Source organism: Panicum virgatum, chromosome 5N, assembly GCF_016808335.1.
Source record: "Panicum virgatum strain AP13 chromosome 5N, P.virgatum_v5, whole genome shotgun sequence".
Lineage (NCBI taxonomy): Eukaryota > Viridiplantae > Streptophyta > Magnoliopsida > Poales > Poaceae > Panicum > Panicum virgatum.
In genome coordinates, this window is record NC_053149.1 from 43,645,799 (window position 1) to 43,669,829 (window position 24,031).

The following is a 24,031-nucleotide window of genomic DNA, read 5'->3' on the forward strand; positions in this document are numbered from 1 at the left end:
TTGACTGGAGTGGGGGGGGGGGGGACACTTTGAAAGAGTTCGTTCAAAAGAGTTGTTTACCATCCCGCCCATCTTGGGCCATGCAGACATCCCTCTCGTGTGTTGTCCTCTGTTGGAGGCAATTTTGGAGCCCCACAAACTTTACTATCAGCCATAATAACTGTATGTAAACTTCCCACCACATGATTACAGAAATCAATATAAGTACATCGGCATGTCATAGTTGGATGTCTTAGGCCAATTTTAATGGGAGTGTCATCATCATTAAATTTGCTGACATGACAGAAGAGATAGAAGGAGAAGTGTTATGGATGTGAGAGGAGTGTTATCAGCATGACACTTCTCTGCCTCGGTTAACTAGTTCACAGTCTTGGTAACTATACGATGACACTCTCCATTGAGACTGACCTTATCACACCGTTAATTAAGTACTAAATTTATTGTTTGTGGCCAATCAACGATACAATTGTCGTTGACAGGAACTATATATTTTTCGTTGTCTATGATAATAGGTGTTCATTTTTATCTAGAGCCACTTGTGATAATATTTCAGCTTGGCCCTTGAACTTTCTCGCTTTAACTAAACTCAATTTGAAACAACACTTTGTTACAACTGCAAGCTCTACCAGTAGATTTGAAACAGAAAATTTACAAACAACTATGGCGCATCAGTAAATGATTTATTTGAAATTTTTGTGCTGTTGACGCCAATATATAAAATATAACAAAAATAAGATAAGTCCGGACCCACTCTACATGTCCTAACGCTTGGAGAGCTGCGCCTGCCGCTCTATAAATGCTGGGCAGTGGACGAGTACTGCTGGAGCAAGGAGCAAGGAGCAAGAGCAACGCGAAGCAGCGTAGCCACAATCATCTCCTCTCTCTTCTTCGAAGTTTCAGAGGCCATGTACCTGAACCCAAGAATCGTAGGCTCTGGCGAGAGGACCCTGGTTCTCTCCCATGGCTATGGAGGGAGCCAGGCCATCTGGGACATGGTGCTACCACACCTGGCACGGAGGAACAAGGTTCGATCCATCTACCTAGCTGCTTATTGTAAGCTTAATTGGTCTCGATCTGATCTGTGCATGCATGCATCAACCATGTGAGGTCGGTGCAGGTGCTCCTCTTCGACTGGGACATGTCGAGCGCCCCTGACGCCGGCGACGAGGGGGAGAGCTGCTACACGTTCTCGAGGTTCGCCGACGAGCTGGTGGCGCTCATGGACGAGATGAAGCTGAGCGGCGCGGTGTACGTAGGGCACTCCATGGCCGGCATGGTCGGCTGCATTGCGTCCGTCAAGCGCCCCGACCTCTTCGCGCATCTCGTCCTCGTCGCCGCATCCCCGAGGTGACCATCTTCTTCGACTGACCTTCAGTTCACGCCGGCGGCCGACCGCTGTTGTACGCCGCTTGTTTAGTTTTTACTTTGTTTTTGTTTTTTGTTTTTTATAAAAACATCTCGAGTTTGTTCAACTCTTGAGGTAACGTCGCAGGCAAAAAAAAAAAGGAAAGAGGAAGAAATGGTTTCGAAGTCAAACTCTAGTTAGTCCTGATTTAGATGTAAAATTCAAAATTTCAAAACTATCACATTGAATGTGTGCATCACATGTATAGAGTATTAAATCTAGACGAAATAAAAAATTAATTGCAATTTGCCTTGTAAATTACGAGATGAATCTAATGAGACTAATTAGGCCATGATTAGATACTAAATTGCTACCGTTGCTATAGTAAATATGTACTAATGACGGATTAATTAATTTTAATAAATTCGTCTCGTAGTTTACAGACGAGTTATGTAATTAGTTTTGTAAGTATTCTATATTTAATATTTCAAATGTGAAAAGATTTCTTTTAAAAAACTTTACACCTGCATCTAAACGAGGCCTTAGATTCTTATTGACAACGCGGAAAAAAGGAGGCTTCTGACAGTCATGTCTCTGTCCACAAGAGTTAAATTTCAAAACATTTTGGGATGCATGGTTGATAAAGAAGTCTTTGGTAATATTGCCATTAGCAAAGGCTCTTGTCCGGAAAAGAGCATATACCACTTAGAAGAAAGATCCAGAGAGCGTTGAAAATTTCAAACAACCTAAATCACTTTATTGTTCACCTTGCGTTCATAATCCAGGTAACAAATAAATGCAATTTTCAATATGCTTTTAACTAGCCTTTTTTTGTACTATTTTATCTCTGTTTTTTAAGGATTGAGGTAGCCTTACCATGTTACGTGGTTGAGCATCTCTAGCAGATTACTAATCGCTCTTCCAATACCAAAAACATATCCTTTAGTAACGGAAGGTGCTCTAGAAGATTACCAACACTATCATCAATACCAAAATATTTTTGGTGATAGCTAAAACACACCTCCCTCTTGCGTAAATGTAGATTATTCTTCCCTTCATCATATCCTATCATTTGAGTAATTTGCTACAACACTGGCTGCAAAAATGAAAAAAGTATTATTGGTGATGGAGAGAGAAAATATATAGGGTATGAGAGATAATTAATCTACTGGAGATGCTCAAGCATTCTCTCAGACTTTGATGGGTCCATTTGTATGTTCTGCTATTTTTGTATCAACAAATCAAGAAGTACATACTACGATTTATTACAGTTCCTATATATATAGGTGAAACGCGTGTGGTAATATTTAGTATTTAGTATCCGTTCTGTTGTTTTGAAAGGTATTTTTTGTCATTCTTTATTGTTTGTGTTTCCATCGTCATCATCAACTTTTTATATTAGTGAGGATTAGTTGCCGGTTCTCTGTCGTAATAAATCCAAAAATGTAGCAGTCATCATCCTGAAATTGATGGGAATTGGGATCATGTGTGGATTATAAACGCAAATGAGGACCAAGAAGAGCAGATGAAGAGCGCACATGATTGGCTCTTCTTGGTCGTATATAGCTACGGCCGGTTCTATACTTCTATTCACACATCATAACATTTCCGCAACTGGTATATGGAGTAGAGAAAGGTTTTGATCAATCATAGAAACCAACAAAAAAATTAAAGCTTACCCTCGTCACCTATGATCAATAATTTAGATGAAAAAAACTGCCTATTTCATTGCCATGGGCATCTAAATCTAAACAGGGGTAAATATAGAAAACAAAGCGCTCGCATCATTCAACGGATGGGAATTATGGTCTTATTTGGATTCCTTTTAGGAATTCTAGCACACGCAAGCCGAGAAAAAAATCTTACATGCATAGAGTACTAAATAAAGTTTATTTGCAAAACCTTTTCAGAGATGGGTGTAACTTTTCGCGACGAATCTAATTACGGTAATTAATCGATGATTGGCTACAGTGATGCTACAGTAAACATCCTCTAATTACGCGGTCAAAGGCCTCATTAGATTCTTCAGGGTTCCTAGCGCAAGGGTTCTGAAGTTGATTTTGTAAACTGACTTAGTTTGACACCCTAATTAGCGGTCAAAGTGTTGATTTCCTAGCATAATAGAAACCATTTATGATACTTCATCAAGAATCATTTTACGTTGCCTTAAATCAGAGTGCTTTAGCTTTGACCACTGGTATCTTTTGTAACCCTTCGAATAAATTTTTGTTAAATAATGGACTCGTCTATAACATAGTTTCATGATAGTGATTGTTTTTTGCATAAATTTTACACTAGCAGTTAGTGTGAAATGTGCACTGATAATTATTAGTGCCTATTCCTAAAACTACACTCTTTTCTATGTCTACTACTATACAGAGTAGTTATATTTCGTTTCTTCTATAAATAAATGTTTTAGTTTCTTTTATAACATGAGTCATTAATATTAATCTTAGTGTCCTTTCTTTTCTAGGGACGAGTATGTAAAAATGTTTTGTCTTCCGTATTTATCACTTGTGTTTGTAAAATGTTTTGTACCACAATGCTCCATACTAATTAATTCTAAAAATTTAGATTATTTTAATTTTATCACAATTAGTCAAATTTATCTAACTTTGATCAAGTTTATTGAAAAATATATTAACACCTACAATACCAAATAAATGCACTAACAAGATGTATTTCACGGTCGATCTAATGAGGCTAATATAATTTGACTCTGTAGACATCAATATAATGTATTTTTTCTGAATTTTCAAAGTTAGAAGTTAACACGGGGGGTACTCTTTTTTCAGTCAACATCCAACTGACCAACTGGTTCTATAAAAATGAAAAAGAAAACAATTATATAGCCATCTCTGCTGCATAAGGGGGCGTTTAGTTCCCAAAAACAAAAATTTTTGGGTGTCACATCAGTGTTTGACCAGATGTCGGGAGGGTTTTTCGAACACTAATTAAAAAACTAATTTCAGAACTCACTTGGAAACCGCAATACGAATCTTTTGAGACCTTTGACCGCATCATTAGCACATGTGGGTTACTGTAGCACTTATGGCTAATCATGCCCTAATTAGGCTCAAAAGATTCGTCTCGTAGTGTACATCCAAACTGTGTAATTAGTTTTGTTATTTAATTACATTTAGTGCTTCATACATGTGTTCAAAGAGGAGTTGAAAATTTTTGGGTGAAAATTTTTGGGAACTAAACGGGCTCTAAATTAACTAGCTAGGCACACCGTTTGAATATACATTTGGACGCATCATATTCAAATCAACCTGCAGGTACATGAACTCCGAGGACTACGAGGGCGGGTTCGACCAGCCCGACATCGAGGCGTTGCTGGCCAGCATCGCCTCGGACTTCCGCGGCTGGGCGGAGGGCTTCGTGCCGCTGATCGTCGGCGACGCGGACCCGTCGGCGGCGGAGCTGCTGGCGCGGAGCTTCTTCGCCATGGACCCGCGCGCGGCGCACGGGCTGGCGCGCATGATCTTCCTGAGCGACCAGCGCGGGGTGCTGGACGACGTGGCCGCGCCGTGCACGCTGGTGCATGCCTCCCGCGACTTCGCCGCGCCGCCGTGCGTCGGGCGGTACATGCAGGCCCGCATGCTGGGGGCGCGCTGCGCCGCGGCGGCCATGGTCACCATCGACTCGGTGGGTCACTTCCCGCAGCTCGTCGCGCCCGACGAGATGCTGGGGATACTCGACCGCGTGCTCGGAGACGTCGGCTGGGTGGCAGAGGAGATGATGAGCAGCGAGGTGCGCTCCCGTGGGCTCGAGGAGGCGGCGCCGGAGGTGCAGGGCGATATCGACGTGGCGACTTGACGCCCATGGCCGGCGAGCCGCCGGTGCCGCCACAGTGCGTGTACGTGCACGACGTTCGCTTCGCCTCGCTTGATATATATATATAGGCCATATATTTACGCCGCTCCACCATTCGCCTCGGTTTGTGTGTGTGTTTGGTTGCCTTCTTCGTCTCTGTCGACATTTACTTTGCGCATTCAGCTTTGGTAATTCGTAGAAACAACATTAGTGTGTTTGGTTTGGGGCATTTGGCTTTCGTGTCATCCAACTTGCTGCATTGGCCGGTTTGGTCAACTGAAGCTAGCAAACGGGGCACTGATTGTCAAAGCATTGTTGTAGTACATGTAGCTGTGAGCATGCATGATCTTTAGACTAATTAACGTGGGCTACATGTAAATTGTAAAAGGGTGTTAAATATATACTGTATGAAAGATTTCAGAATATATGAATTCTCCACCGAGTCCACACACGCTGTTCGTCTACACGGCCATTTCACCGTTTACACGGCGTGTAAACGCGATAGGTAGCCGTGTAGAGCCGTGTAAGGCAGTGCAAAATTCTTTTGACCGTTTAAAAGGTCGTGTGTATACCTACTTTTTGCTAAATGTTCATCGTTTGACGTTTAATTAGGCTAACACTGCATCTACTACCATCTAATAATCGCGTGTGGCTTTCTGAAGTCGCCGTCGGCGCCAAACAGGTAGATTTCTTGGGCACAAGAAGAGCGTGAGTGACAGCCTGCTGCTGCCGCGTGAAAGAAGACCGCCCGATAATCCTGGGTGCCACGGATCATGAGCCGTCTGACGCCGCTCTCGCCCGCGCCGCGCCGAGCTTGGGCGGCGGCGAGCGAGGGTGACAGAGACGGGGAAATTTTAATGTTTTGGTCAGGCAGGCCGGTAGCTAGCTAGTTGAATGTAACACCTGCCTCGCGGACAGTCCGCTCGGGGTTGGCATACAGTCCGCCAGGCATCGCCCAGATATTTATCTGGATGGATGTGGGACCCACCTGTCATTCCTCTCTTCCTCCTCACTTCGTCCAAAGCCGAGCGGAGCTCGAGCGCTCACGCCGTCGTCGCCCCCTTCTATCGATCTCCCTACTCTGGCCACCAAACCTCGATTCCTCGCGCGGAAACCTTCTTCGGCACCTCCTCCACCTTCCCCAACCCCTAGACCGGCTTCTTACGGCCGGAATCATCCCCCGCCACCGCCGGTTGCCAATGGAGGTGCTTGAAGCTTTGCTCCACGTCGATCCGCTTCTCCGGTCGTCCTCCGCTCGAACCGACCGTGGGAATGGATTCGTAGTGAGTTCCTTGTGCTCCCAGGTCTTTTTCCCCTTTCATGGTGTGTCACCGGCGCCGGTGAACAGCCGCCGCCGTCGCCGCCGCACTTGCTGCCGCCTGCGGCGCGGGTCAAAAGTTATGCATCGCGGACGGTCCGCTTGGGAGGCGCGGACAGTCCGCCGGTTAGATTAGGTTTCGTCCAGAGACGATGTTGTCTCTGGTGGTTTAGCAGAATTGACTACGGATAGTCCGCTATAGGGGAGCGGACAGTCCGCCGTTGAAACTTGAAGTTTGTCCAGAGACGATGTCTCTGGTGGGGTGCGCAGGATTGAACTGCGGATGGTCCGTCACTTGGGTGCGGACAGTCCGCAGTAGAGTCTAGGATTTTGTCCAGAGGTTACCGTCTCTGGTGGATTGAATACGTGAACTACGGACGGTCCGCCAAGGGGGGCCGGACAGTCCGCAGGTAGGATTAGAAATTGTTCCAGAGACGTTGTTGTCTCTGGTGGATCGGTAGAATGGTACGGCGGGCGGTCCACCACTTGGGCGCGGACAGTCCGTAGGGCATTCCAGTTGAAGTAAAAATAGTTACATCATTGAGCTGCACTCATTTATTTCATATGCATACGTGTAGCATACGCAGCTGAGGGCGCCGTATTTGAGGTGATTGCGGCACCGCAGGAGCAACCGGCACAAGCCCAGGAGGAGAGGTATTAGCACCCGGCCCAAGGCCTGTCTGACCCTAGCTCTGTGCAGCAGCCCGAAGGCAAGCCCCGGTGCACATCCTATTAATTTTAAATTATGACACCTATATATGTATTTATTACTTATGCATTACGTTTAGGAGTTGTTTGAAACTCTAGTTGCATGAACCCTAGATGTCCTTGAGTTGTACTAGTATGTATAGGCCGATAGAAATGCTATGCTAGATAGGGTTCGGTAGAAGTCGAGTAATTCTTGGTTACTCGTGAGATGTAGAATAGTTTTATGTTTCCAGATATGAGTTACTAATTTATGGATGAAAGTCTTGAAATGAAAGAAAGAATAGAATCTGAGACCGGGCGGGAGAGGTGTAGTTCCGCCTGTGTCGGTTAAGGACCGAGCCATTGTTGGCCCTGCTGATCATGTTTGAACTGTACTAACCGCATGCCGGGAGTAGGAGGTAGTCGAAACCGGTAAGCCGAGTACTGTCTTACTTTGGAAGTACAGAACTTCTACCCACCCCTTAGGGCGAGTCGAGTGGCTGCGGAGAATTGGGATGCATGAGTTTACTTTTGGTGGTCTCTCGTAGGGCTCGGCTGACTATATGCAGGTGGGGCGGTTTTGTAGTTCGAGACAGGGAGGGGAAAAGTTGGTGCGCGTGGTCCGACGGGGCTAATGCCGTGTTGGTTAGGTCCACCTTGCAATGTTAAATCGAATCGATTCGCCGTCAGTCGCTCTTGGATATGAGCACCTTGGTCACTGCGTCGCAGCGTAGTGTGGTGATGGAAAAATAGTTATACCTATGTTGACGACATATGAATTATCGCTTATTGATCCACTTTGTTTGCTCTAGATTTGGTGATGCAAACACTAGACTATGTTAATTTTTGCTCTAGATTTGGTGATGCAAACACTAAACTATGTTAATTTATATAGAACTTGGGCTAAAATAAGGAAAGTGAGGAATTACTTTAGTCGTTATTTTCTGCAAGCTAACCACCAGCCAAAAGCTTTGTATGTCTAGATATGTGGGCTAAGATATACCCACTGGTCGGATAAGCCTTGCTGAGTATTAGTATACTCAGGGTTTGTTGCCACAATTATTTCAGGACACGCAGACATAGACTTCTGTCCCTGGTGCGTCAAGTTCATCCGCCGGGATGCCGAGGGATGGGAGGTGGTGGAGCCAGATGTTTAGTTAGGGATCTCCCTATGGCACACTTTTGGTAGTTGTAGGCCCTTTCCTCTAGTTGAACCCGGATTTTAGTAATTCAAAGTTTGTAAATTTTGTATTTATTCAAACTTGGTTTGTAAAACTTAAGGTGAAGTCTTATGTATATTTGTTGTATTTTCAAATTTGTGTCGTGCTTGTAAAATCTGCGCCCACTTTCGCGTGGGACTATCGGTGATGTTTCGATCGAGACGTGGGTTGAGAAAGGATCGCCAAATTAAGCCGTTAAGCTAAAGAGCCCGATGTGTTCAAATGACGACCATTATGCTTAATTAGAGTTTTAATTTGGCGGTTCCGTCACAGCTGGTATCAGAGCCGAAACGCACCGAGGGTGGTACGGGCATGACTAGTTTCAAAGTTTTTCAAAAGTATAAAAAAAAATTATTAGAAAGAACGTAGGGCGAGCATGCATCTCATTTTATAGTGATTTTGAGATTTTTCCGTAAAAGTTGATGGGGGTGAGTTTAAGGTCTTAAGGACCTTTGTAGGTGACGTTCGGGTCGTAAGGTTTTATAGGCGCGGCGCAAATGGGTTGTGAAAGCATGTCGGTTGGACCGGAGAACACCGTCAGGCAGTTCAAATGTGTTGCGCGGACAGTCCGGTTGTGACAAGCGGACGGTCCGCCGGACATTAAGGAAAATTTCCCAGAACCAGTTGAAACTGAGTTAGGTTGACATTGTGTACAGCGGACGGTCCGCAGAATCTCAGCGGACGGTCCGGTTAGCTGGATTTTTGGTAAAGCGGACGGTCCGCCCATGTACTGCGGACGGTTCGCCATACCATTTTCGGCAGGACCAGGGCAGCTCGGTCAGACCAACTGGTTGCGCCGATCGCTCGCCTGGCCCCGCCTGCAAGCATCATTCAGAATTGTTTGAAGCCCTACATTCTGTATTGTGCCATGACTAGAAAGGATTAGTTACTATCGGTTTTATTTTAATTTATCTGAATGATGGAACTAACCTCGTCATGGTTGAATGCAGAATGGGAGAACCACCGAACCCTCCTGAGTTGGCCCAGGCCATTGCGGACATGCTCACCTGGCGCGACGAGCAGATCGCACTCCTCCATGAGCTCGTGCAGCAGGACAGAGCGCCGCGGCCTGAGCCTCACCACCAGCCACCTGTTCCTGAATACCAGGAGTTCTTGGGGACCCAGCCGCCGCTGTTTCACAAGGCCGATGAGCCGTTGGAGGCCGACAGCTGGCTTAAGACCATAGAGTCCAAGTTCACGCTGTACCCCTACAATGACAACGACAAGGCATCTTTTGCAGCACAACAGCTCAGAAGTCCCGCACGTACGTGGTGGGACAACCACGTGGCTATGTTTACTGCTGGCACTCGGTTTTCTTGGAATGAGTTCAAGGAAGCTTTTAGAGCACACCATATTCCTGCAGGGGTCATCCGCAGGAAGCTCACCGAGTTCCTGGCCCTAAAGCAGGGTAACAACAATATGATGCAATATGCCCAGAACTTAAACACGCTCTCAATGTACGCCGGTTATCACGTGGATACTGATGAAAAGAAGCAGACATGTTTCAGGCAGGGGCTTAGCAGCAGGCTCCAGGATCGCCTGGCGATGTTCAAGTTCAACACTTTTAGTGAGCTAGTCAATGGGGCTACCGTTCAGGAGGATGCCCATCTAGCTCATAAAGCGGAAAAGAAGATAAAGTCACCGGCTATGGGGTCTTCTAGCAGTGCTCCTTAGAGGTTCCGCCTGGTGCAGTCGGGCCCCCAGCGTGCCCCCTTTCAGCACCAGCCACCGCAATAGTGGGGATACATGCCCCCTCAGTACACTCAGCCACAGGGGACAGTCAGGCCTCCTGCCCCTCAGCAGAATGAGCAGAAGGTCTAGGTGCAGCAGCCGAGGTTGCGCCCCAATTTGTTCCCTTGTTACAACTGTGGGCAATCGGGACACTTCGCCCGTAACTGCCCAATGCCACCTAAGCAAGGCCAGCAGTCGAACCAGCAGAACCAGAAACAGCAAGTGGCTCACTTCAAGCTGGGGCAGGTGCACTACACCACCCTTGAGGATATTCCTGAGGGAGCACCAGTGATGTCGGGTACGTTTTCTATTAACGGACATCCCATTACTGTACTATTTGATTCTGGGGCATCTCACACATTTATTAGCAAGGAATGTGTAAGCAGACTGGGATTAGAAGTGGAGAGCATATCCAGGCCATATAATATTCACTCACCCGGGGGACACTTGATTACTAATCAACTTGTTAGACAAGTACCCTTGCAGTTACAGGGAAGGATTTTTGCCACCCAGCTTATAGTGTTGCCATCCCAGAAGGTGGATATTATTCTTGGCAGGAATTGGATGGGAGTTCACAGAGTCGTTCTTAACACAGTTTTTCAATCTGTGCACATCAACTCTCCTATTCATGGTTCGATGACCTTAAGTCTTATGAACTCCACCCCATTGGCCCATGTGGTGTACCACGCCGAGGGCAAGAAGCTAGAGGATATACTAGTGGTATGTGAATACCCGGATGTTTTTTCGGATGAATTGCCGGGCATGCCACCTGACCGTGCTGTGGAGTTTGCTATTGAACTGCAACCGGGCACGGCGCCAATCTCCAGGAGGCCATATCGGACCTAATGAATTAGCAGAGTTAAAGAAACAATTACGAGAACAGCTTGATAAAGGTTATATCCGTCCTAGCACGTCACCTTGGGGCTGTCCTGCACTCTTTGTGAAAAAGAAAGACGAAAGCCTCCGGTTGTGTGTGGATTATAGACTTTTGAAAAAGAATAAGTATCCACTTCCCCCGAATTGATATCCTGTTTGATTAGCTATTCGGGGCCCGAGTATTTTCAAAAATTGATCTCCGCTCGGGTTATTATCAGATAAAGATTAGAGCTGAAGATATTCCCAAGACGGCCTTCTCCACCAGATATGGGCTTTATGAATATCTGGTCATGTCTTTCGGGCTAACCAATGCCCCTTCTCATTTCATGTATCTCATGAACTCGGTGTTCATGCCTGAGCTAGATAAATTTGTCATGATTTTCATTGACGACATTCTGATATTTTCCAAGCATGAAGAAGAGTATGCAGAACATCTTCGCATTGTGCCTCAGCGCCTGCGGGAACACAAGCTATATGCCAAATTCAGTAAATGTGATTTCTGGCTCAAGGAAGTCCAGTTCTTGAGCCACATCATCTCAGACAAGGGGATTTCTGTTGATCCTAGGAAGATTCAGGATGTCCTAGGTTGGAAGACTCCAGAGTCTATTTCAGAGATCCGGAGTTTTCTTGGGCTAGCAGGCTATTATCGCCGGTTTGTACCGGAGTTCTCTAAAATTGCTAGGCCCATGACCGAGTTACTCAAGAAAGGGGTGAGATTTAGTTGGGACGACAAATGTGAGCAGGCCTTTCGGACTTTGAGAAGGCTTCTGACGTCTGCCCCTGTCCTCGCTCAGCCAGATATCACCCAGCCTTTTGATGTGTATTGTGATGCATCAGGTACGGGTCTCGGCTGTGTTCTCATCCCTGTTTGCCTTCGCCGGATATTATTCGGCCATTAATACTTGTTGTAATGCACCAGGTACGGGCCTAGGCTGCGTCCTTATGCAGGATCAGCGAGTGATTGCCTATGCCTCCAGAGCCCTCAGACGGCATGAAGAGAATTATGCTACTCATGATCTGGAATTAGCAGCAGTGGTGCATGCATTAAAGATCTGGCACCATTACCTTCTGGGCAATCCAGTGCATATATACTCAGACCACAAGAGTCTCAAGTATATTTTTACACAGAGCGAGCTAAATTTGCGCCAGAGACAGTGGTTAGAATTGATCAAAGACTATGATTTGGAGATTCATTATCACCCGGGCAAGGCTAACGTTGTAGCCGATGCCTTAAGTCGCAAGGCAAGTTGTAGCTGTGTGTCCGCTACAGTTCTGCATGAAACCTTGTGCCAAGAGATGGAGAAGATGAACTTGGCTATTGTGTCTGAGGGCACACTTGCTAATATTACCCTCACACCTACACTTCGAGATCAGATTATCGCTGCTCAGAGGAATGATGTGGGCATGGATAAGATCAGGCAACGACTCAGTGAGGATGATCCTCAGGTGCAATGCTTCCATCGAGATAGTGAGGGGGTTCTTTGGTTCAAAGATCGGTTAGTAGTGCCTAAGAACTTTGAGCTCCGGAAACAAATTCTTGATGAGGCTCACATTTCTAGGTATTCCATTCACCCGGGCAGTAACAAAATGTATCACGATCTCAGGCAGCGGTCCTGGTGGACCAGGATGAAGCGTGAGGTCGCCAAATATGTGTCCGAGTGCGATATCTGTCGAAGAGTCAAAGCAAGTCATCTCAAACCTGTGGGTATGCTACAGCCTTTGGATATTCCTTCGTGGAAGTGGGAGGATATTAGTATGGACTTCATTGTTGGTTTGCCTCCCATGTCAAAGGGATATGATTCTATTTGGGTTATCGTTGACCGCCTCACTAAGTCCGCTCATTTTCTTCCAGTCAAGACACGTTATTCATCTCATCAATATGCTGAGATATATATGGCGCGGATTGTGAGTCTTCATGGTGTACCCAAGACAATTATTTCTGACAAAGGCCCACAGTTTGTTGCCCGTTTCTGGGAACAGTTGCATGCATCTCTGGGTACTCAGTTTATTCGCAGCTCAGCCTGTCATCCTCAGACCGATGGTCAAACTGAGCGAATCAATCAAATTCTGGAGGATATGCTTAGAGCCTGTGTGCTCTCTGTAAGGATCACTAAGGTGTCCGACCCTAGGGGGAGGGGTGAATAGGGTCGCTAATCGCTTTCTATCCTAGGGCTCAATCTATTTGCATGAGATAAACCTAATACGTCCTACACATGCTAGTTATGACTAAGGTTTATCTATGCTACTCTCTACTTACCCCTAAAAGACTTGCAACCTATAGCCAATCCTAATCAAACTAACTAGGAAAGTAAAGGCACGCAAGATAGAGTAAATGCAAAAACATAATACGGTAAGTAAAGAGGTAAGGGAAAGAGTATGCAAACTCCCGTGAAGACACCAAGACACACGATTTAACGTGGTTCGGTTAGGACACCAAGTCCCTCCCTACGTCCACGGCCACTTGTCCAACACGAACAAGTGTGATGCCGAGTCTCTTCGCTTGATCACCGTCTTGCGTTCGCCACCAAGGCTCCCGGCAAGCAAAGGCTATGTGACCCCAAGTCACCAAGACAAGGCCACTGCCACCATCTCTCTCAAAGCGTCACCAACGACACCGTCTTCACTATCAGAGCTTCTCACCAAGAGGGGTCTCCTTCCCCGCACAAAGTGTCGTTGCTGCTCCACACCAAGTTGGAGGGTCACACGACGAGTACACAAGATGCTTGCCGTAGCAAGACTTTCTCTCAAGCTAGTTCTCTCAAGAACTAAGCCTAATCAAGCACTAAGCACTCTCACAAGTGTGCTTAAGCCTATATGATGTACAATGAAGCTCTATGGTGGTTGGAGGTGTTCTTCAAGTGTAGTAAGCTTTTAGCAACTCCAGCACACTCAAATGACCTGACCTTGGGGGTATATATAGCCCACACACCCCAAAAGAGCCGTTGGGATAGGCTGACAAAATTCCTTAACGCCGGTTAAACCGACGCTCTAGTTTTGTCAACACCGGTTCAACCGGTGAGTGTACTTTCCCTTCTTCTAGCCGTTAGTCTTCCAACGGCTACTTGATCAATCGACCGACGCTCTTTAAATCACCGTCGGTTTAACCGGTGAGTGCAAGCTCAGAAACCCCCGAAAAATGGAGTCTCTGGACAACTGCACCGACGCTCAATTTTGAGCATCGTCTGTTTAACCGGTGCTAAACCCTAGCCTCAGCTTCTGGGTCCATTGCACCGACGCCTTCATTTTTCCCGTCGTCGGTTCCACCGGTGCACTCTGCTGACTTGGTCTCCACTGAGCCCATTGCACCGGTGAGTACAATTTGCCTATCGTCGGTTCAATCGGTGATAGTAAATTGTCTCTGTTCTGATCTTTTTGACTTGGTTTCTTTAGGGTCTTTGATCTTTTCATCCCTTGGACCTATAAACCTGATAATGATCATCTTAACACATATATTAGTGCAAGTGTTGTGTGTGTCATCAATCGCCAAAACATTATATCGAAATATGGCATGAGAGGCCATTTTCGCTACACTCTCTTATAGCAAGAAATAGGATGAATGCCTACCTCTAGCGGAATTCTCTTATAACAACAGTTATCAGGAAAGCATCAAAATGGCTCCTTTTGAGGCATTGTATGGGCGAAGGTGTAGAACTCCAGTGAATTGGTCAGAAGCCGGAGAAAGAAGTGTGTTCGGCCCTGAGATGGTCAGTGAGGCAGAAGAACAAGTCCGATTCATACAGGAGAATTTGAAAATAGCCCAGTCTCGACAGAAAAGTTATGCGGACAAGAAACGTCAATCCATCACATTCCAAGTGGGAGACCATGTCTATTTGCAGGTATCTCCAATGAAAGGAGTCCAGCGATTCGGAGTGAAGGGAAAGCTCGCCCCCTCGCTATGTTAGGCCTTTTCCTATCATTGAGCGGTGTGGGCTGGTGGCATATCGCCTGAAACTTCCTGCTCAAATATCCGCGGTTCATAATATTTTCCATGTCTCTCAGCTCCGGATATGCATTTTGAACTCGCCGGTTGAACACTTAAATCGGCGGTTGATTGCTAGGTCAGAACTGAGTTGTGTTCACCGGTTGTTCCGATGATATGACTTTTGCATACGCCGGTTGAACGCCTGGTTTGGCTGAGCTGAGATAGAAACTTAGTAACGCCGGTTAAACCGATGGGTATAGATCCATTAAGCGTCGGTTTAACCGGTGAGCCCGAAAAACCTTCACTCAGCTCACTCTTCTATGCTAAGTCCAATAAACTTATAAAATTCAACTAAACTCAAGTTAATGGACTTGCATAGGCGACTTTACCTCTCAAAATATTTAGGACAGCATAGAGCTTAGTAATTTTTCTTTTCGAACACAAGGAAAAGCCGCAAAGCGAGACAGCGCCAAATAAAATGTATGAGCCTTGTCATAGGAATATTGAAGATAGAGAGCTTCAAACTCATCATGACATTGCTCACTAGGCAATAACGCACCTAACACTTTGCTCTTTTCACTTTTCATGAATTAAGATCTTGCATATGAAACAAGTCTCATTTTCATCAAGTGATCTCCTTTGTGACCCTTACGCATGCAATGATGGTGCAAGCTAAAACTACATGCGAAAGAATAGTAAACATGAAGTGCACATCTATATGACAAGAAATGCATAACAAAAATTTAAGTTCTACTTGTCAAGTTTGAACCCACGGGAAGCTTCTTCATGATGAGCCTTTCTACAAGCCTAGAGGAAAACAAGTGGACCACCACCTCTAGCTAAACCCATGCTCATCACTATCTTACCATGGTTAGACAAGTGTCCTATATGTATGCATTTTTCTATATGACATGGCAACTTACATGACGTTTGCCGCATCTAATACATTATGCTCATTCCTTAGCCTAACAAATGTACTCTCGTCTAATGGTTTTGTGAAAATATCCGCCAATTGCTCCTCGGATCTCACACCTTGAAGAGATATGTCTCCTTTAGCTTCGTGATCACGCAAGAAGTGATGGCGAATATCAATGTGCTTTGTGCGAGAGTGTTGAACCGGATTTTTGGCAATTTTTACGGCACTTTCATTGTCACAAAGGAGTGGTATCCTATCTAGTTTCACACCAAAGTCCAAAAGAGTTTGCTTCATATATAGGATTTGGGCACAACATGCACCGGCCGCTATATATTCCGCTTCCGCGGTGGACAAAACCACGGAATTTTGCTTCATACTCGACCAAGAAACTAGAGAACACCCAAGCAAGTGGCAACCCCCGGATGTACTCTTGCGATCCACACGGCTTCCGGCAAAATCCGAATCTGAGTATCCCAAGAGATCTAAGCTAGCGCCTTTGGGGTACCACAAGCCTATGCTTGGGGTGTGCTTGAGATACCGAAGGATCCTATTCACAGCCGAGAGGTGTGATTCCTTTGGGTTTGCTTGAAAGCGGGCACACAAGCACACACTAAACATTATATCAGGCCTAGATGCGGTAAGGTAAAGCAAAGACCCTATCATAGAACGATAGATGGATTGATCAACCGGTTTACCATCCACATCCAAGTCGAGATGCCCATTGGTTGCCATGGGTGTCTTGATCGGCTTGCATTCATCCATCTTGAACTTCTTCATGATATCTTTAGTATATTTTTCTTGATGGATGAATGTCCCTTCCTTCAATTGTTTGACTTGAAAACCAAGGAAGAAGGTTAATTCGCCGATCATGGACATCTCGAATTCCCTAGACATCATGGTAGCAAACTCATGGCTTAGTAAATCATTAGTTGAGCCAAAGATAATATCGTCAACATAGATTTGACAAATGAAAAGATCCCCGTTGACGTCTATTGTGAACAATGTGGTGTCCACCCTCCCGATCTTGAAGCCTTGCATGATTAGGAAGTCACGAAGCCTCTCATACCAAGCCCTTGGAGCCTGTTTGAGCCCATAGAGTGCCTTGTGCAACCTATAAACATGGTTAGGATTCCTCAGATCTTCAAACCCGGGAGGTTGCTCAACATAAACAAGTTCATTAATAACGCCATTTAAGAATGCACTTTTCACATCCATTTGATACAATTTGATATTATGATGTGAAGAGTAAGCAAGAAGGATGCGGATAGCTTCAAGTCTTGCGACCGGAGCAAAAGTTTCACCAAAATCCAAACCTTCGACTTGAGAAAACTCTTTTGCCACAAGTCTTGCTTTGTTGCGTACCACCACCCCATGTTCATCTTGCTTGTTTCGGAAGACCCACTTAGTGCTGATGATGTTCTTATCTTTCGGAGTAGCTTCGAGGACCCAAACTTCATTGCGGGTGAAGTTGTTCAATTCTTCTTGCATGGCCATCACCCAATCCGAGTCCTCAAGTGCTTCCTCTATGCTAGTGGATTCAATACAAGAAACAAACGAGTAATGTTCGCAAAATGAAGCATGCTTAGAGCGAGTTCTTACTCCCTTGGAAGGACTACCAATGATTTGACCAATTGGATGATCCTTGGAGATACGACCATGCTTCACTAGCGGTACATGCGTGGATGTTTGTTGGGGTGGATCATGAGTGACTTGTGCTTGTGGTGGAATATTTTGCTCTTCTTGTTCTTGGACTTGGGGTGTTGGCGTTGGAACATTTTCTTGAGATTGTGGATCATCTTTTTCTTTATCTTCATTCACTTGGGGTGCCATGGAGGTGCTTGGTGTAGATGAGGAAGGTCCTCCCCCTTGATCATTGCCTTCATGCACCTCTTCTGGCTTGATATCCCCAATGGACATCTTCTTCAAAGCTTCATCAATCTCCTCATCACCTACATTGTCATAGCCAACAATCTCCTCTTGGGAGCCATTAGATTCATCAAACTCCACATCACATGTTTCTTCAACTAACCCGGAGGTTTGATTGAATACTCTATATGCTTTGGAGTTTGATGCATAACCAAGAAAGAATCCTTCATCACATCTACTCTCAAACTTACCGAGCATTTTCTTCTTATAAATGAAGCATTTGCAACCAAAGACTCGAAAGTAGGATATATTTGGTTTCTTCCCGGTGATGAGCTCATATGGTGTTTTCTTGAGGAGTCGGTGGGGATACACTCGGTTGGATGCATGGCAAGCCGTATTGATTGCTTCCGCCCAAAACTTTTCGGACGTGCCATAATCATCCAACATTGCTCTTGTTAGAGTGATTAGTGTCTTGTTCTTTTTTTCCACCACTCCATTTGGTTGAGGCGTGTAGGTGGCAGAGAACTCATGCTTGATGCCCTCTTCATCGTACCATTCTTCAATCCTCATATTCTTGAACTCGGTGCCGTTGTCACTCCGGATCTTCACAATTGGGGAGTTGTACTCCCTTTGAGCTCTTCTTGCAAATGTCTTGAAGACTTCCGGAGTTTCACCCTTATCGCCTAGAAACATGACCCAAGTATAACGTGAAAACTCATCAACGATTACTAGGCAATAGAGGTTACCACTAATGCTCTTGTATGTGGTTGGACCAAAAAGATCCATGTGAAGTAGCTCGAGCGGCTTGGAGGTAGACAACATCGTCTTGATAGGATGATGTGTTGCAACTTGCTTTCTGGCTTGACATGCTTTACATAGTTTGTTCTTGTCAAATGTGACATCCTTCAAGCCGGTGATCATCCCTCTCTTGTGGGCTTTCTTGAGGTTGCTCATGCCAATATGAGCAATTCTTCTATGCCAAAGCCACCCAAGAGACGACTTGGTGAAGAGGCATGTCATGGAGCTTATTTGCTTTGAAGAGAAATCCACCAAGTAAATGTTGCCATGCCTAAACCCCGTGAATACCAATGACTTGTCTTCTTCAAGAGTTACTACAACACCATTCTTGTCAAAGGTACACGTTAGTCCAAGATCACATAATTGAGCAATTGAAATAAGATTAAAACTAAGTGCTTCTACAAACAAGACATTAGAAAAAGATAAATCTTTTGAAATTGCTATTCTACCCAAACCTAAAACTTTTCCCCTTGAGTTATCACCATAGGTGATATGTTCATGATCGCCGGGGTTTTCAAGAGAGGTGAACATGCTATCATTGCCGGTCATGTGTTGAGAGCAACCGCTATCAAGTACAAAATATTTTCCACCGGCTTTGTAGTTCACCTACACACATGAGAATTCACTTTTGAGTTTTTGGAACCCAAACAAGCTTTGGGCCTTGCACATGTGTGACAAGAGCTTTTGGGACTCAAAGTTGCTTGGGGGAGCTTCTTCTTTGACTCCTTAGTGATTTTGCCAATGAATTTGGCCTTCACCTTGCCCTTCACTTTACTCAAAAGAAAATAGTTATTTTGAAACATTGATGAGTAATTCTTTGGTAAAGTGGGAAGAGGGCGTGATGGTAAGGTGCAGTCCCTAGTGTGGTGCCCGGTGACTTGGCAATGTTGGCAATATGAACCAACTTCCTTGATGAAGCTAGTCTTGATCTCCGGAGAAGGAGTAGTGCCTTGATTTGGCTCCAGAAATGAACCAAGACCTCTCTTGCCATAGTCCCGAGCATTGTTGAAGAGAATTTCCTTGTGGATGTATTCTCCTCGTGAGAGCTTCTCCACACTACGCTTGAGGCTTGCCACTTGATCCATCAATTCCTTTTCCCTAGAAGGAGCAAGCTCGGGCACAACATTAGTAGCACTTGCATCAATGAGTAGGTCATCACATGAAGTAGAAGCATTGACCTTTTCAATATTTTCATTGAAAGAGTTTTCAAGAATTGGGTCAATAGCTTCATGGGCAAATTCAAGTTCTTGATATTTGTGAGCCAACTCCCTATGCTCTTGTTTAAGCTTTTTGTGGCACTCTTCAACTTGCTTAGCAAGTACAAGTGACTCATTGTGATTTTTGAGCAAGTCATTGTACTTGCCATGCAAGTCGGAGTGGGCATGCTCTAACTTGGCATGAGTGCTCTCAAGAATCTTGGCTTTGCTCTTTTCCCTCTTGATAACGGATGTATACTCATTAATGAGGTTAGTAAACTCATAAGGGTCAAGCTCATCATCACTATCACTATCACTATCCACCTCACATACATTTGTGTTACCTTTTGCCATGAGGCACATGGGAGGTGGAGGTAGCGATGGTTCTTCATTCGTGAGAGCGATGGTGACGATGTCTTCTTCATCACTTGAATCTTCACTTGATGAGACATCGGTCACCCATTCTTATTTTTCCACCAAGAAGCTTCTCTTGGTGTGGCCTTTCTTCTTTGGGAAGAGCTTGGTCTTCTTGTCATGGCTCTTATTCTTCCTAAGTTTCTTGTTCTTGTTCTTCTTTTCATCTTCATCATCATCGCTTGAATCATGGCGATGCTTGCTCTTGTTGTCCTTCTTTCTCTTATCCGGCTTGGGGCAATCGGGAGAGATGTGGCCTTTTTCTCCACAATTGTAGCATGTTTTGTACTTGACATCTTCCCTTGGCCGGAACATTCTTCTTTTAGGGTCAAAGTTGTAACCCTTCTTATTGATCTTGTCACTCAAGCGGGTGAACTTTCTCATCATGAGAGCAAGTTCTCCATCATCTTCATCATCGGATTAACTTTTATGATGATCATCCTCTTCATTGCTTGAGCTTGATTCTTGCTTGATCATCTTGAGCTTGCGAGGCTTGTTGGCCTTGGTTTTGAGAGCGATTGTTTTACTTGTAGTTGGCTCTTCGGACATACCAAGGATACCCATTTCATGAGCGCGAATTTCGCCCATAAGCTCTCCCACTTCTATCGTATCAAGATTCTCCTTTTGAAGCATAGCATTGATGATGTTGTACTTGGGCTTCAGAAGGAGCTTGAGAATCTTGCGGTTGATGGAGCCACTATCAATTTTAGATACTTCAAGAGCATTAATGTCCTTGACAATGACATTCAAGCGGGAATACATATCATTGCAATTTTCATGAGCTAGCATTTTAAAAGAATCATACTTAGCTCTAAACAAGTGATATTTTTGTTCATGAACTTTTGTGGAGCCTTCATGAATTTCAATTAGCTCTTTCCAAATATCACTTGCTAAGTCCATGCCATTTACTTTAGCAAAGACTTCATCACTAATGGCTTCAAAAATTGCATTTCTAGCTTTTGCATTCCACTTTAATTGTTCGAGAGTAGGATTTCCGATGAACCCAGTCTTAGTCGCTAACCATACTTCGGGGGCAATCGCATCAATATATGCGGCCATGCGAACTTTCCAATAGGCAAAGTTCTTGCCCTCGAAGTGAGGCGGCGAACCACCCATCTTGGCCATAGCTCTAGGCGGTGAAGCCTAATTATCCAAATGAACAACGAGGCTCTGATACCAATTGTAAGGATTGATGGACCAAGAGGGGGGTGAATTGGGTCTTTTTCAAATTTCTAAGACAAAATAAAGCAACCTTAACCTATGCAATACTAGTAAGGCTCAATTCACCAACCGGCTAACTAAGCACACTACACAAGCTACCAAAGATATAACAAGGTATGAAACTAAGTAAGGTAGAGCTAAGTTATGATCTCTAAGTTCAAGCACATGAATAATTGCATGAAAGTAAGTGCTTGAAAGTAAAGAGTGGGCAAGAGACAACCGGATTTTTTTCCCGTGGTGTCGATGTGTTGGCACACACCCCTAATCCACGTTGTGACACTCACTAAGAGTCTTGTCACCTCCCATGTCACCGAGACGAGGGCGCTCACTAAGAGTCTCCGTTCACCATCCCGGCGTGGTGGAGCTCAAGCCACGTACAAACTTCTTCAGGCTCCCACAATCCTTGGCAAGCTCCGGAAGAAATACCTTCAATCACCAAGATCGCCTAGGTGCTGCCAATCACCAAGAGTAACAAGCTAGGGCCTTCACTTGAGCAAGAACCGATCACAAAGAACGGATGCACACAAGCTTCTCTCTACTCAAGTCCTTAGTCTTGCTTCTTGAATGATTGAATGAACAAATGTATGGAAGATGAAGCTCAAGGTGGCTCTCAACAATAGTATGAGTGTATGAATGTTGCCTGGTGTCAAGAGAGCTCAAAATGACCCATTGGAGGGGTATATATAGGCAGCTCACACGAATAGAGCCGTTGGAGAAAAGCTGCCAGAAAAGTACTTAACGCCGGTTAATCCGACGAACCTCCAATAGCTAGCGTCGGTTTAACCGATGAATGTAAACTGCCCATTTGGAAAACTAGCCGTTACAACTTGGGCAGATAACCGACGTATCATCGGTTTAACCAGTGAGTGTAGTTGTCCACTGATCAACTGAAAAATCAACTCTCTGGACAACTGCACCGACGTTAACTCAAATCCAACGTTGGTTTAACCGGTGAGTATAACTTCTGAAATCCCTGGGAAAACCAACTCTCTGGACTAATGCACCGACGTTAATTTCAAACATCGTCGGTTTAACCGGTGTATAGACTTTGCCTCAGCTTTTGCTCCATTACACCGACGTATTCAACTTCCATAACGTCGGTTTAACCGGTGAAAGTACTTGTCCAGACTCTGATAACTGCGTTTAACCGACGTATAGAAAATTGGAGGCGTCGGTTAAACCGGTGTATAGACTTTTTCTGATTTTGCCTTTTCTGATTTGAGTCTTGAATGAAATCCAAATATTATTTAGATATAAGTTGAAAACCACTTATTTGAACTTCTTAGAACCTGAGTGACCATAGTGTGCATCCATTTTTGATTAACCATGTCCATGCTCAAGTTACTTGGTCTTAACCCCTCTTAATAGTGCGATCTCTACAAAACTATAAAACCTATACTAATCTAAGTGTCCTGCTCAACCTTGCGACACTTAGGACTAGAAAGATCCTTAGTCTTGTTGTATATTTGAGTTCAATACCGAGATCGTCTTTTTGAATAATAAAATTGAGGGGCCTCTTTAACATATGACCAAATGAGCGATAATGTTTCATTAAGCTGCACAAACTCATTAGTCACAATAATAGTTGTCATTAATCACCGAAACATACCTAGAGGGCCTAGATGCTTACAGAAAGTCTTGAAATGAAAGAAAGAATAGAATCTGAGACAGAGCGGGAGAGGTGTAGTTCCGCTTGTGTCGGTTAAGAACCGAGCCGTTGTTGGCCCTGCTGATCATGTTTGAACTATACTAACCGCATGCCGAGAGTAGGAGGTAGTCGAAACCGGTAAGCCGAGTACTGCCTTGCTTCAGAAGTACAAAACTTCTACCCACCCCTTAGGGCGAGTCGAGTGGCCGCGGAGAATTGGGATGCATGAGTTTACTTTTGGTGTTCTCTCGTAGGGCTCGGCTGACTATATGCAGGTGGGGCGGTTCTGTAGTTCGAGACAGGGAGGGGAAAAGTTGGTGCGCGTGGTCCGACGGGGCTAATGTGTGCCGTGTTGGTTAGGTCCACCTTGCAAGGTTAAATCGAATCGATTCGCCGTCAGTCGCTCTCGGATATGAGCACCTTGGTCACTGCGTCGCAGCATAGTGTGGTGATGGAAAAATAGTTATACCTATGTTGACGACATATGAATTATCGCTTATTGTTCCACTTTGTTTGCTCTAGATTTGGTGATGCAAACACTAGACTATGTTAATTTATATAGAACTTGGGCTAAAATAAGGAAAGTGAGGAATTACTTTAGTCGCTGTTTTCTGCAAGCTAACCACGAGCCAAAAGCCTTGCATGTCTAGATGTGTGGGCTAAGATATACCCACTGGTCGGGTAAGCCTTGCTGAGTATTAGAGCAAAATGGCAAGACAATCAAAGTTACAACATTTCACATGGTGAATCGGAGAAGCCGTTCTTTGACGTGGCAAACTGGCGAAGCCAGTTCTTTGAACTGGCAAAATGGCAAAAAGCTCATCAACCATGTGCCGACAATTGTTATCACTTACCAAGCATTACCATTGGTTGATTCTCATTCCTGCTTTTGCTGCACTTCCCGCTGAACGTGCCTGCGAGGTGTGAGCGAAAATGTGCGCAACAATCAACATGTGCCGCCAGTCGGCGGCGGATCCACAGGGGGCTGGGGGGCTCCAGCCCCCTAAGAGCAACTAATCACATTTAAAATACTGTAGCAAAAATTTTAAATCAT

At 44.9% G+C, this 24,031-nt stretch overlaps 1 protein-coding gene across 2 annotated transcripts in view; it reads left to right on the top strand.

The window, feature by feature from the left end:
• The first annotated feature begins 798 nt into the window (after nucleotides 1–798).
• LOC120672785 (strigolactone esterase D14-like) overlaps nucleotides 799–24,031 on the top strand; it is a 62,681-nt gene continuing 39,448 nt past the window's right edge. The window contains exons 1-3 of one of the 2 annotated variants that reach the window (XM_039953373.1): nucleotides 811–1,025; nucleotides 1,118–1,347; nucleotides 4,627–5,609. In XM_039953373.1, the coding sequence (XP_039809307.1) occupies nucleotides 906–1,025; nucleotides 1,118–1,347; nucleotides 4,627–5,167 (891 nt within the window). In that variant the 5' untranslated portion in view covers nucleotides 811–905 and the 3' untranslated portion in view covers nucleotides 5,168–5,609. Of the gene's footprint in view, nucleotides 1,026–1,117; nucleotides 1,348–4,626; nucleotides 5,610–24,031 lie in introns of those variants that run through there. The other variant, XM_039953375.1, reaches the window with a different exon arrangement.